This window comes from Xenopus tropicalis, chromosome 9 (assembly GCF_000004195.4).
Source record: "Xenopus tropicalis strain Nigerian chromosome 9, UCB_Xtro_10.0, whole genome shotgun sequence".
Taxonomy (NCBI): domain Eukaryota; kingdom Metazoa; phylum Chordata; class Amphibia; order Anura; family Pipidae; genus Xenopus; species Xenopus tropicalis.
The window spans coordinates 8,183,753-8,197,958 of NC_030685.2; the positions used below are offsets into that span (position 1 = coordinate 8,183,753).

The 14,206-nt window shown below is 47.7% G+C and overlaps 2 protein-coding genes across 2 annotated transcripts in view; both read right to left on the minus strand.

The window, feature by feature from the left end:
* Positions 1 to 1,070: 1,070 nt before the first annotated feature.
* Positions 1,071 to 14,206, minus strand: part of LOC101734287 — a 31,128-nt gene continuing 17,992 nt past the window's right edge. The window contains exon 8 of the mRNA XM_031893439.1: positions 1,071 to 2,120. Coding sequence (XP_031749299.1) covers positions 2,070 to 2,120 — 51 coding nt within the window. The 3' untranslated portion in view covers positions 1,071 to 2,069. The remainder of the gene's footprint in view (positions 2,121 to 14,206) is intronic.
* Positions 1,218 to 13,988, minus strand: LOC105948534. Its single transcript, XM_031893441.1, has 6 exons — positions 13,882 to 13,988; positions 12,108 to 12,401; positions 4,219 to 4,446; positions 3,316 to 3,350; positions 2,766 to 2,837; positions 1,218 to 2,511 (listed from the first exon to the last, which is right to left on the minus strand). The coding sequence occupies exons 2-6, from the start codon at positions 12,376 to 12,378 to the stop codon at positions 2,287 to 2,289; spliced, it is 831 nt and encodes a 276-aa protein (XP_031749301.1). The 5' UTR covers positions 12,379 to 12,401; positions 13,882 to 13,988; the 3' UTR covers positions 1,218 to 2,286.

Sequence of the window (14,206 nt, forward strand, 5' to 3'; positions counted from 1 at the left end):
CAAACTGGAATATATATATCAGTAAATATTGCCCTTTTACTTCCTTTCCCTTGAGCCGCCATTTTGTGATGGGCTGTGTGCTCCCTCAAAGATCAGCTGACAGGAAGTGATGCAGCTCTAACTGTAACAGGAAGTAGTGTGGAAGCAAAAGGCAGAACTCTGCCCATTCATTGGCTGATGGGGCCTAGCATGTATGTGTGCCTTGGCTTGTTTGTGTGCATTGTGACTCCTATGATCCCAGGGGGCGGCCCTTAGTACTTAAAATGGCAGTTTTCTATTTAGGATTACCCAATGGCACATACTGCTAAAAAAGTATATTTATATGAAAATGGTTTATATAGATGAAGCAGGCTTTTCTTTAACTGACTGATAGAAGTTTGTTATTTACAAATTTCTCGCCCTTTAATATTGTTGGTATATAAAAATTGTTGACACCAAGGCCTCCCCAGTTCTTATAGCCGCCAAGCAGGCAGCCCCCAGCTGCAATGACAATATACAGAAGGTTCCAGGTCCCTGACTGTCAGTATTTCTGTTATACAAGGTTCTCGCCCCAAAGAAATTCTTGTAATGAGAAGAAGTGGAATGTGGCGCCCTCATTTGGAATGATGTCACATGTTTGGGCAAAGCATGGTGGGTACTGGCACCTCTATGGAGAAGGATCTGCTGATGGAACCATTACATTGGGGGCGGGGGATCCTTGGAGCTTTTACATTTTCAGAACTAAGCAGGAGGCGGGTCCCAAAAGTGAAAGAAATGGAGAAGGAATTATCGTTGGAGAATCCTTGGTCTCACTTCTTCTGGTCTCACCTGATGGCCAACCCCACACACGTCAGGTAAAGTTGTTCTTGATCAGGGCCAACTAACCAGGCTCTCCGACTAACCAGTTCTACATTTGTCTCTAAGGGCCATAAATCACTGCCCTCAGCTTGTTACATGTTCTTCCAGTTCTTCAGTTGATGGAGCCCTACAGATCCTTAGAACCAAGAAAGCTGCTCTCCCCTAACTGCCCACTTCCCACCCGATGGCAGCACAATGACCCCCAATAAATCACATGACTGCAAAACCTGTAATTACAGTGTAAACATATTTCCAGTGTTTAATTAACTTTTCTATAGTGAACGGAAGGTGAACATCATGGAAATGTGACGGCGGAAAGAGAAGGTTATTTTTTAGCAACGTTACAATTGGCTAGAGAATGAGAGGTGGCAGAGTAAAGCTGGCAGAGACATGGTAGGAGTTTATTGATGATGAGGATGGAAAAGGATCAATGCAATAACAGCACCAAAGTTTTCTATAGGTCTGATAACGATCCAACCAATCCAAGTCCATTGCTGGTATATATTACCCACTTGCATCTGACCATGTGACCATGCAACCCAGAGCCTGATTTACTACATGAAGGTCAACTAGATGTGATCCCACCAGAGCATAAAGAGGGGAGGAACCCTCTGGTATAAAATTGGCAAGAGTAAAATACATCTTTAGAACCCACCCCGACAGCAGATAGGTGAGCTTGTGCCCTTTCCTCAATGCCAACTTACTGCCCACCATTCACTTAAAACCCAACCTGTTGCCCACAGAAACCCAACCCACTCAACCATCCATTGCTTTCCATATTTTAACATGATTGTTATATTACTTTCCAAGAGAAAACATTTCACTGCCCCATAATCCCTTAACTATTTACATTGGGAGGAGGTGCCTTGTGTATCGTTGGTGTTGTGCCAATACTTTCACCCATCTCATCCTCACCTTCCTACCATCTGAAACCCATTGTTTCATCCCATTCCCTCGAGAGATCCAACAAGTTGGAGCAGATGTCTGTAAGCTGGCTATGTGGTATGTAATGTTTTGTTATTAAAGAACTGGTCCTTGATGCAGAATTGGCCAGGGAGTTGGCCAATGTGGTGCTACTGTATATATGAAGCAGGAGGAACGTCAATATCCATTTTTTTTAGAATGATCTTCATAATGAGAATGATTGGGTTGGAACTCAATGGAGTCTTACTGCAGTCCCAAGCTCTTGAAGGCAATTAGGCATAATGAGTGGTACAAGAAGACTCCTGTATCTAGGGATTAAGGAGTGAAGATATCAGATCCTGAATTTGCTTCAGTTTCTCCTTGACTGTGTCTGGAAGTGGGATTGGGGTGATAGGTTCTGGGAAGGAGTATTTCCTGAACTGGTCGTGGCTTTAACCGAAGTAGGGGTAACAGTTTCTACAACTGTGGTGGGCAGTACTGGAATGGTGGTAACATTGACTGGGGTTGTGGTGGAAAGTTCTGGAGTCAAGGTGTTTTCTGGAAAGTGGTGGCATTTTCCAGGCTCAAGGTAAGGTTTTCTGGAAATGGAAGTGTGGTCGGGCTGATTGAGCTGAAAACGGTGGCCCAATGGTCAGTAGAAGTGTTTAGCGGAGAACTTGTTGGCTCCGCCTTGTTACTGCACTTTAAAACCAGGAAAATCACAAGGATCAAAATGTAGATGGACAAGAAACCTATGCATATGGTGATTATCTGAAAGAGAAAGAGGGTTGGTTACTGAGCTCTGGCTTCCAAACCAAAATTTGTTAAAGATCCCCACACAACACAGACACCCCCCATTTTGTTTTCCTGGGTAGGCCCATTAGGGGGGTCTCCATAAACAGGCAGGTAAGCTGATGAATCCGTCTGAAGGGTTGGCTGCTGAAATCTGCCTGTGTTAGTGCAGGACAAATCATACATGGACCTGTTAAATGACCTACACGTGTGTAAGTGATACGGCTACTGACCTTGAAGGAGTTACAGATCCAAAGTCTTGCTGTAAACTCACAGAGTCTCTGGCAGCAGTTTGTTCCCTCAGCCTTTCAAGGAAAAAAAGAAATGAAAAAAGAAATCCTTTATACTGAAATATCCAGATAACTTTAGAACTTCCCCTCTGTAAGTCACATTGCTTATCCCGAGCTCTAGCGGGGACATTGGCTACATACGGGCGCCGGGCCGACTGAGCTACATACGGGCGCCGGGCCGGCTGAGCTACATACGGGCACCGGGCCGGCTGAGCTACATACGGGCGCCGGGCCGGCTGAGCTACATACGTGCACCGGGCCGGCTGAGCTACATACGGGCACCGGGCCGGCTGAGCTACATACGTGCACCGGGCCGGCTGAGCTACATACGGGCACCGGGCCGGCTGAGCTACATACGGGCGCGGGGCCGGCTGAGCTACATACAGGCACCGAGCCGGCTATAGTCATTGGTAGCCATGAGTGCACCTCAGCGTATGCTGGAAGAAGCATGAAGAATTGATTTACAAGGAAAGTACAGGGGAGCGATACTTACTGGTTCATTGTCATTGGAGACATTGCCCATGTACACTGCAAAGAATAAGAAAACTAATAAAACAGAGGGAAGGCCCTCCTTACTCAACTACATGAATAATAAACCAAAAGATAATTTATAGCACAATAAGTGACCTATTAAAGAATCTTACCAAATTGGCACATTTTGTGATGGTCTGTGTTCTCCCCCCGGCCTCTCATTTAAGTCCTGATTTGCCCCAAATGTGGCTCCTTTTTACCTTCTCTGCAGGAATGACCCAGAATCTGCTGCAGGTTCTGACCCGTTACGTCATGAATCTGCCTAATCCCATCCCTACTCCCCGTGCCATTGCCCCTCGCCCCATCCCCAGCACTCCCCCACTGGTAAGTTCATTTATAAAAGGTGGTTTTTGTACAGGGGTTATAGATAACTGGACAGATCAAACTGAGGTTGATCAAGGGGGTCAGAGGGCTCATTTACTCCCTATAGGGAAGGGTGCAAAGTCCAAAATATGGCCGTGAGGAGAGGGCCATGTTCCTTGCACCAAATTCTTCATCTGGACCAAGGTGCAGTCAGACCCTGGACAGAGGTGTTCACTACATGAGCTCCATCAGGCACATTTTGCACCCCTTAGTGCTCTTACACTTCTGTCTGGGGTCTTGGTAATTGACATTGTAAAAGTCTTTTACTAACAAAGAGGTGGGTTCATTATGGGCCATAAGGACAGGAACTAGGGGAGACCAGAAGGTGAAAATGCCTAGGGCGTTGGGGGAGCCCAGGGCACATACCTCTTCTGCACTAGTTTCAGCCATTTCAGCCATAAGTAATTTACTCACACTACCCAACTGGTTGTGCCATGTTTTGTGTTACCATGGTTACAATGCATTTCTAATGGATCTAACCAGTAGCAGTATAATATACTACCTGGGTGACCATGACGGAATTTCTTGTCTGCATTCTTTATTAATGTTGCCAGCTCATTCATTTTGTTTCCACACAATGCTGTTCCATGATAAGTCTTCTCCTGGTCGCTGAAGAGGAAGAGCTCTACGGCCCATCTCCCAATACTGGGCTGGTTCTGCAGGATAAGGTTCTTGGCCGCTAAACTGCTGTCCTCCAGGTCATCAATCACCACTATGACTTTATCTCTCCCTGTATAACAGATCCCAAATTGTAACATTGATACACAAAAAGAGGTTGTGGGAGCACTCCAAGGCTAAATAAAGTATACAAATACAATGGAAGTGCAACTGATCTGGCCAAATTAACTACAAACATACAAAAAAAAAAAAAGGGATTGATCAATGCACATTCCCTGGTCCCCTGTTTCATAAGTAAATTGTCTGTTAGTTTCATGCTAGTGCATACAGTATATTGACAAAAAATAGGGGTTTTTAGTTACAAAATTATGATCATAAGATTGGTAAGCCCCCATACCACGTCAAGGTAAACCCCGTATGGTGGTCCTATCTATTTACCTCTGGTCATATTTTTCAAAGGCTGGCACTCCCGTGCACTATTGCCATTCTTGACCTGGGGGCTGGTTTGAATCAGAGGGCTTAGTCACCCCCATGCCTTTTGCTTATATAGAGAGAGATTGCCTGGTTCCCCAGACCAAAAATATGACCAGAGGTAAATAGATAGGACCACCATACGGGGTTTACCTTGACGTGGTATGGGGGCTTACCAATCTTATGATCATAATTTTGTAACTAAAAACCCCTGTTTCTTGTCAATATACTGTATGCACTAGCATGAAACCAACAGACAATTTACTTATTAAAATGGGGACCAGGGAATGTGCATTGATCAATCCCTTTTGTCTTTCTGTATGTTAATTGTAACATTGTCCAGCAAGGAACGGAAGTCATATTGGCTGATACATTATATAGGTACAAGAAGGGGCTGGATGGGTATTTAGTAAGTGAGGGAATACAGGGGTATGGGAGATAGCTCTCAGTACAAGTGAGGGAATACAGGGGTAGGGGGGATAGCTCTCAGTACAAGTGAGGGAATACAGGGGGTAGGGGATAGCTCTCAGTACAAGTGAGGGAATACAGGGGTAGGGGGGATAGCTCTCAGTACAAGTGAGGGAATACAGGGTAGGGGAGATAGCTCTCAGTACAAGTGGGAATACAGGGGTAGGGGAGATAGCTCTCAGTACAAGTGAGGGAATACAGGGGTTAGGGGGGATAGCTCTCAGTACAAGTGAGGGAATACAGGGATATGGGAGATAGCTCTCAGTACAAGTGAGGGAATACAGGGGTAGGGAGATAGTCTCAGTACAATGAGGGAAACAGGGGTAGGGGGTAGCTCTCAGTACAAGTGAGGGAATACAGGGGTAGGGGGGATAGCTCTCAGTACAAGTGAGGGAATACAGGGGTATGGGAATAGCTCTCAGTACAAGTGAGGGAATACAGGGGTAGGGGAGATAGCTCTCAGTACAAGTGAGGGAATACAGGGGTAGGGGGGATAGCTCTCAGTACAAGTGAGGGAATACAGGGGTAGGGGATAGCTCTAGTACAAGTGAGGGAATACAGGGGTATGGGAGATAGCTCTCAGTACAAGTGAGGGAATACAGGGGTAGGGGGATAGCTCTCAGTACAAGTGAGGGGAATACAGGGGTAGGGGAGATAGCTCTCAGTACAAGTGAGGGAATACGGGGAGGGGGATAGCTCTAGTACAAGTGAGGGAATACAGGGTAGGGGGATAGCTCTCAGTACAAGTGAGGGAATACAGGGGTAGGGGGGATAGCTCTCAGTACAAGTGAGGGAATACAGGGGTAGGGGAGATAGCTCTCAGTACAAGTGAGGGAATACAGGGTAGGGGAGATAGCTCTTAGTACAAGTGAGGGAATACAGGGGTAGGGAGATAGCTCTCAGTACAGTGAGGGAATACAGGGGTAGGGGAGATAGCTCTCAGTACAAGTGAGGGAATACAGGGTAGGGGAGATAGCTCTCAGTACAAGTGAGGGAATACAGGGGTAGGGGAATAGCTCTCAGTACAAGTGAGGGAATACAGGGTTAGGGGAGATAGCTCTTAGTAACAAGTGAGGGAATACGGGGTAGGGGAGATAGCTCTCAGTACAAGTGAGGAATACAGGGGTAGGGGGATGCTCTAGTACAAGTGAGGGAATACAGGGGTAGGGAGATAGCTCTCAGTACAAGTAGAGGGAACCTAACAGGGGTAGGGGAGATAGCTCTCAGTACAAGTGAGGGAATACGGGGTAGGGGGGATAGCTCTCAGTACCAAGTGAGGGGAATACAGGGTAGGGGAGATAGCTCTCAGTACAAGTGAGGGAATACAGGGGTAGGGGAGATAGCTCTCAGTACAGTGAGGAATACAGGGGTAGGGGAGATAGCTCTCAGTACAAGTGAGGGAATACAGGGGTAGGGGAGATAGCTCTCAGTACAGTGAGGGAATACAGGGTAGGGGAGATAGCTCTCAGTACAAGTGAGGGAAATACAGGGGTAGGGAGATAGCTCTCAGTACAAGTGAGGGAATACAGGGGTAGGGGGAGATAGCTCTCAGTACAAGTGAGGGAATACAGGGGTAGGGAGATAGCTCTCAGTACAAGTGAAGGGAATACAGGGGTAGGGGAGATAGCTCTCTTAGTACAAGTGAGGGAATACAGGGGTAGGGAGATAGCTCTCAGTACAAGTGAGGGAATACAGGGGTAGGGGAGATAGCTCTCAGTACAAGTGAGGGAATACAGGGGTAGGGGGGATAGCTCTCAGTACAAGTGAGGGAATACAGGGTAGGGGAGATAGCTCTTAGTACAAGTGAGGGAATACAGGGGTAGGGGGGATAGCTCTCAGTACAAGTGAGGGAATACAGGGGTAAGGGGGGATAGCTCTCAGTACAAGTGAGGGAATACAGGGGTAGGGGAGATAGCTCTCAGTACAAGTGAGGGAATACAGGGGTAGGGGAGATAGCTCTCAGTACAAGTGAGGGAATACAGGGGTAGGGGATAGCTCTCAGTACAAGTAGGGAATACAGGGGTAGGGGGATAGCTCTCAGTACAAGTGAGGGAATACAGGGGTAGGGGAGATAGCTCTCAGTACAAGTGAGGGAATACAGGGGTAGGGGGGATAGCTCTCAGTACAAGTGAGGGAATACAGGGGTAGGGGGAGATAGCTCTCAGTACAAGTGAGGGAATACAGGGGTAGCGGAGATAGCTCTCAGTACAAGTGAGGGAATACAGGGGTAGGGGGATAGCTCTCAGTACAAGTGAGGGAATACAGGGGTAGGGGAGATAGCTCTCAGTACAAGTGAGGGAATACAGGGGTAGGGGAGATAGCTCTCAGTACAAGTGAGGGAATACAGGGGTAGGGGGGATAGCTCTCAGTACAAGTGAGGGAATACAGGGGTAGGGGAGATAGCTCTCAGTACAAGTGAGGAAATACAGGGGTAGGGGAGATAGCTCTCAGTACAAGTGAGGAATACAGGGGTAGGGGGGATAGCTCTCAGTACAAGTGAGGGAATACAGGAGTCAGGGGAGATAGCTCTCAGTACAAGTGAGGGAATACAGGGGTATGGGAGATAGCTCTCAGTACAAGTGAGGGAATACAGGGGTGGGGGAGATAGCTCTCAGTACAAGTGAGGGAATACAGGGGTGGGGGAGATAGCTCTCAGTACAAGTGAGGGAATACAGGGTAGGGGGATAGCTCTCAGTACAAGTGAGGGAATACAGGAGTATGGGAGATAGCTCTCAGTACAAGTGAGGGAATACAGGGGTAGGGGAGATAGCTCTCAGTACAAGTGAGGGAATACAGGGGTAGGGGAGATAGCTCTTAGTACTAGTGAGGGAATACAGGGGTAGGGGGGATAGCTCTCAGTAACAAGTGAGGGAATACAGGGGTAGGGGGATAGCTCTCAGTACAAGTGAGGGAATACAGGGGTAGGGGAGATAGCTCTCAGTACAAGTGAGGGAATAAGGGGTAGGGGAGATAGCTCTCAGTACAAGTGAGGAATACAGGGGTAGGGGAGATAGCTCTCAGTACAAGTGAGGGAATAGGGGTAGGGAGATAGCTCTCAGTACAAGTGAGGGAATACAGGGGTAGGGGAGATAGCTCTCAGTACAAGTGAGGGAATACAGGGGTAGGGGAGATAGCTCTCAGTACAAGTGAGGGAATACAGGGGTAGGGGAGATAGCTCTCAGTACAAGTGAGGGAATACAGGGGTAGGGGGGATAGCTCTCAGTACAAGTGAGGGAATACAGGGGTAGGGGGATAGCTCTCAGTACAAGTGAGGGAATACAGGGTAGGAGGGATAGCTCTCAGTACAAGTGAGGGAATACAGGGGTATGGGAGATAGCTCTCAGTACAAGTGAGGGAATACAGGGGTAGGGGAGATAGCTCTCAGTACAAGTGAGGGAATACAGGGGTAGGGGAGATAGCTCTTAGTACAAGTGAGGGAATACAGGGGTATGGGGGATAGCTCTCAGTACAAGTGAGGGAATACAGGGGTAGGGGAGATAGCTCTCAGTACAAGTGAGGGAATACAGGGGTAGGGGGGATAGCTCTCAGTACAAGTGAGGGAATACAGGGGTAGGGAAGATAGCTCTCAGTACAAGTGAGGGAATACAGGGGTAGGGGAGATAGCTCTCAGTACAAGTGAGGGAATACAGGGGTAGGGGAGATAGCTCTTAGTACAAGTGAGGGAATACAGGGGTATGGGGGATAGCTCTCAGTACAAGTGAGGGAATACAGGGGTAGGGGGAATAGCTCTCAGTACAAGTGAGGGAATACAGGGGTAGGGGGGATAGCTGTCACGATCTCCCTGAGGAGACGCCGTGGAGTACCAGGAAGGTGGGAGCCTGAAGACGGGGTAACCCGGAGTGTAGCCATAGATCACAGAACTGGTGTCTGAGGCCATGTTGGAAGTGAAGAACTTTAATAAACTAGTGATGTAACAGAACACACAATGGATATACACTGAATATATAACACGGCAGGCAGAGGCAGAATCCAAAAACAGGCAAAAGGTCAGGGCAAGCGGCAGTCAAACGAAGTAAAGGACAAGCCAAGGTCAAAACCGGGAAATCAAGGTAGAACAAGGAAGGGCTCAGGAACAAGGTAGAAGGCAGGATCAGGACACGGAACTGGAGCTTGGAACCAGCGAGAAACAAGGACACAGACACAGGAACAGGGAACACGAAGGCAGGGTCACGAGAGACAATTAATGACCAAGCAAGGGGCAATGGTCAGGGAAAAGCTTATAAAGGGAGACGATTAGAAGATGGGAAACACATGAGGTTAATGAGGTGGGCGGAGGAAAGGGAGCAGACAGAAAGTAGGAGACAAGAGAAGAAACAGACAGACCGAAATGCCTCCAGTGGCTACAGAGGCAAATGCATGCCGCCAGGAACACCCCAAGTGGTGTTTGAATCCCGCTGATCCTGACAATAGCTCTCAGTACAAGTGAGGGAATACAGGGGTAGGGGAGATAGCTCTCAGTACAAGTGAGGGAATACAGGGGTAGGGGGGATAGCTCTCAGTACAAGTGAGGGAATACAGGGGTAGGGGAGATAGCTCTCAGTACAAGTGAGGGAATACAGGGGTAGGGGGGATAGCTCTCAGTACAAGTGAGGGAATACAGGGGTAGGGGAGATAGCTCTCAGTACAAGTGAGAGAATACAGGGGTAGGGGAGATAGCTCTCAGTACAAGTGAGGGAATACAGGGGTATGGGGGATAGCTCTCAGTACAAGTGAGGGAATACAGGGGTATGGGAGATAGCTCTCAGTACAAGTGAGGGAATACAGGGGTAGGGGGGATAGCTCTCAGTACAAGTGAGGGAATACAGGGGTATGGGGGATAGCTCTCAGTACAAGTGAGGGAATACAGGGGTAGGGGGGATAGCTCTCAGTACAAGTGAGGGAATACAGGGGTAGGGGGGATAGCTCTCAGTACAAGTGAGAGAATACAGGGGTAGGGGGGATAGCTCTCAGTACAAGTGAGGGAATACAGGGGTATGGGAGATAGCTCTCAGTACAAGTGAGGGAATACAGGGGTAGGGGAGATAGCTCTCAGTACAAGTGAGGGAATACAGGGGTAGGGGGGATAGCTCTCAGTACAAGTGAGGGAATACAGGGGTATGGGAGATAGCTCTCAGTACAAGTGAGGGAATACAGGGGTAGGGGAGATAGCTCTCAGTACAAGTGAGGGAATACAGGGGTATGGGGGATAGCTCTCAGTACAAGTGAGGGAATACAGGGGTATGGGAGATAGCTCTCAGTACAAGTGAGGGAATACAGGGGTATGGGAGATAGCTCTCAGTACAAGTGAGGGAATACAGGGGTAGGGGAGATAGCTCTCAGTACAAGTGAGAGAATACAGGGGTAGGGGAGATAGCTCTCAGTACAAGTGAGGGAATACAGGGGTATGGGGGATAGCTCTCAGTACAAGTGAGGGAATACAGGGGTAGGGGGGATAGCTCTCAGTACAAGTGAGGGAATACAGGGGTAGGGGGAGATAGCTCTCAGTACAAGTGAGGGAATACAGGGGTAGAGGAGATAGCTCTCAGTACAAGTGAGGGAATACAGGGGTATGGGGGATAGCTCTCAGTACAAGTGAGGGAATACAGGGGTAGGGGAGATAGCTCTCAGTACAAGTGAGAGAATACAGGGGTAGGGGAGATAGCTCTCAGTACAAGTGAGGGAATACAGGGGTAGGGGGGATAGCTCTCAGTACAAGTGAGGGAATACAGGGGTAGGGGGGATAGCTCGCAGTACAAGGGAGGGAATACAGGGGTAGGGGAGATAGCTCTCAGTACAAGTGAGGGAATACAGGGGTAGGGGAGATAGCTCTCAGTACAAGTGAGAGAATACAGGGGTAGGGGAGATAGCTCTCAGTACAAGTGAGGGAATACAGGGGTAGGGGAGATAGCTCTCAGTACAAGTGAGGGAATACAGGGGTAGGGGAGATAGCTCTCAGTACAAGTGAGGGAATACAGGGGTAGGGGGGATAGCTCTCAGTACAAGTGAGGGAATACAGGGGTAGGGGGGATAGCTCTTAGTACAAGTGAGGGAATAGAGGGGTATGGGAGATAGCTCTCAGTACAAGTTGCCCAGGGACTGGTCTGATTGCCATCTTGGAGTCAGGAAGGAATTTTTCCCCTCATATGCTGCATATGAGGCTTTAAATGGCCAGTAGCTAGGCAGGTTATATATAGGCATTATGGTTGAACTTGTTGGACATGTGTCTTTTTTCAATCTAACTTAATATGTATGTTACTATGTAATAAAGTGCTTTCATGAGGGGCAGGAGTAGGTAAGCCTGTAGGTGTCCCCACTTCTGCCATCTACCCAACCCTTAACGTTTGTGCCATACAGGAGTAATATAAAGTCATATTTAGTTCTGTTTTGTACTTTATGAGAGCGGCTTAGTTTTCTATTTGTACAGGGGATCTGAGGTGAGTCTCTGATGGCGGCCCAGGCCCCTAGCAGTAGATGAAGGCTGTTTGGTCAAGTCTATCCCCTCTATGTCAGTCCCATGAGAGATGTGGTTCTAGAAACCATGTGATGTATCAGTTGTATCTCACTAATGAATTACGTTATTGTGGTTAATTGATTTTAGAATTCAATAAATTCCAAATTATATTTATTTGGTGCAACATGAGATCCGAGTGCAACAATTTGATTTGTTCACCCGGGGCGCCGCCGGATGTTACGGTTGGAGTCCTACATACAGTATACAGACCAGTTATCATTCCCAGGACATGACAAGCTTTAGATTAGTGGGATCCCAAACAAAAGACACAAAATATTATATTGAGTCACAATAATGAAAGAAAACAATATTATGGGAAATACCTAGACAACGAGACAAATCCTCCAGTTCTCTGTCATAGAGAGAGTCGGTCACATCGGTTATGTTTATCCTTCCTCTGTTCCTGGTATGGTACAGGATGGCAAAGGCGCACTTGGAAGCCTCAGCCATAACATTTCCATAGTTGGTGTTGGAGATATGAACAGTTCGGACGTCCCTCACCGCAGATATGGTCAGCAGGAACGTGATCAGCCAATCATATGCCTCTTGGGATTCACGTGAAAAGATCCCAACCAGTTGCCTGTTTGACGCCATTACTGGGGCTGAGGGAAGACCTGCTAAATCAGAGCAGACATTGCAAGGTGTCAGTACCAAAAGCCATTGGAGATGTCCAGAAAATGCATTAGTACATGTATAGGGCATAGAACCCCAACTATATGTAGTAATATTTATCTTGGTGCAAACTTCCCCCGTCTGCGCTCGCTCCTTCCCTGGGCACAACTTAAACATTACCCACAGACGAGCCACTTTCTCCCATTCTCTGAGCAGAATCCTTTAATGTTGGGAGAGAATTACATAATTATCTCTATATGTAAGATATAGCGCTGGGAATCAGCATTCTTATTGGTCAGTTCTTTTGCATTTATAATGACATTTTTATTTAATAGCAAAACTGACTTCTATAGCAACACTAGGGGGCGCAGTGGGACAGTGTTGCGGTTGTGTTTACAAGCCCTTTAATGAGTGGGGAGGGCAGGGCAATCTGATTGGTTTACATAAGACACAGTCAATAGCAGTTGGCTTGTATGACAGACCACTGAGTGGGGTTGCCACCTCTGCTGGCTTTCATTCGCTGGGAAGGGGCCGGGCAGTGACTCCACAAGGCAGGGAAGAGGCAGGGCTGTGACATCATGGGGCAGGGCAGAGGCCATGCAATCTGTTCAGTGGGCGGGGCTATGATGTGGCGACCAGCCATTCACCTCAATCTCATTGAGTTGGGTTGGCACTTGTCCGGTTTTGACCAACCCCCATTTGGCTGTAAGAATCCAATTACCATGCACTGTATATGGATATATTTATAGCACTGGACATTACCATTGACTATACTGTCAGTGTTTTGCCTAAACAATGGGTCGGCTGAAAATATGGCGGCCAGGGACCTTCATTCTCCTCCCTCCCACCCAGGAACCATTAGGTCTGCTCTTTCTAAATGCAGGTTTTGGCTAATGGTGCACATGGGCATCCAAGGGGGTTCACTGGGCCCCACTGGTGTTTTCTCCTCAAGCAGGGCATCAGGGAGCCCAGGCCAGCCCTCTCCTTATTGGCTGTCATAGGGGACAGATGGAGGTTGGAGGGAGAATGCATACATGCCTCCCCCATGAATATGGCGTACCACCCCCAAACGAGAGCAAGCAGCCCCCTTTGGTGACCCAAACCCACTAGAGGCGGGTTGAACCCCTTCATCACTACCCAGATCTGACTGTTTTTCACTATAAATAAGGATTGTTTGGATTTTCCCTAAACCTAAAAGAGGAGACATCTGTAGAATATATTTCCCTGCAACTAGAAACCCCATTGGCAGCTTCTGTGGCTCCTCCCCCGTCGGTACTATTATGTGTAGCGCAGGGAAATCAGATATGTTTCCAAGACCTGGTATAGGTATTGAACCTGGGCCCCCATGAAGAATAGGGTGGGGCTTAAGGGAGAAACCTTTCTCTACATTGCCAATAAATGTTTGAAGCAACTGTAAAAACAGCTTGGTTACCATGGCAACATTACCCCCTACATCTGAACATTTACCCCCCCCCCCAAACTTACCTCCTCTGTGTTTTTGGGGAAGATTCGGTGCCTCCGTAAGGGGAGAGTCAGGTCGTCTGTTACTTCTGCAACAGCAACTGAATCAAACTGAAAGTAGATCGTGTTAAATGACGTATTAAAGAATCTCGTCAAACTGGAATATATATATCAGTAAATATTGCCCTTTTACATCCTTTCCCTTGAACCGCCATTTTGTGATGGGCTGTGTGCTCCCTCAGAAATCAGCTGACAGGAAGTGATGCAGCTCTAACTGTAACAGGAAGTAGTGTGGGAGCAAAAGGCAGAACTCTGCCCATTCATTGGCTGATGGGGCCTAGCATGTATG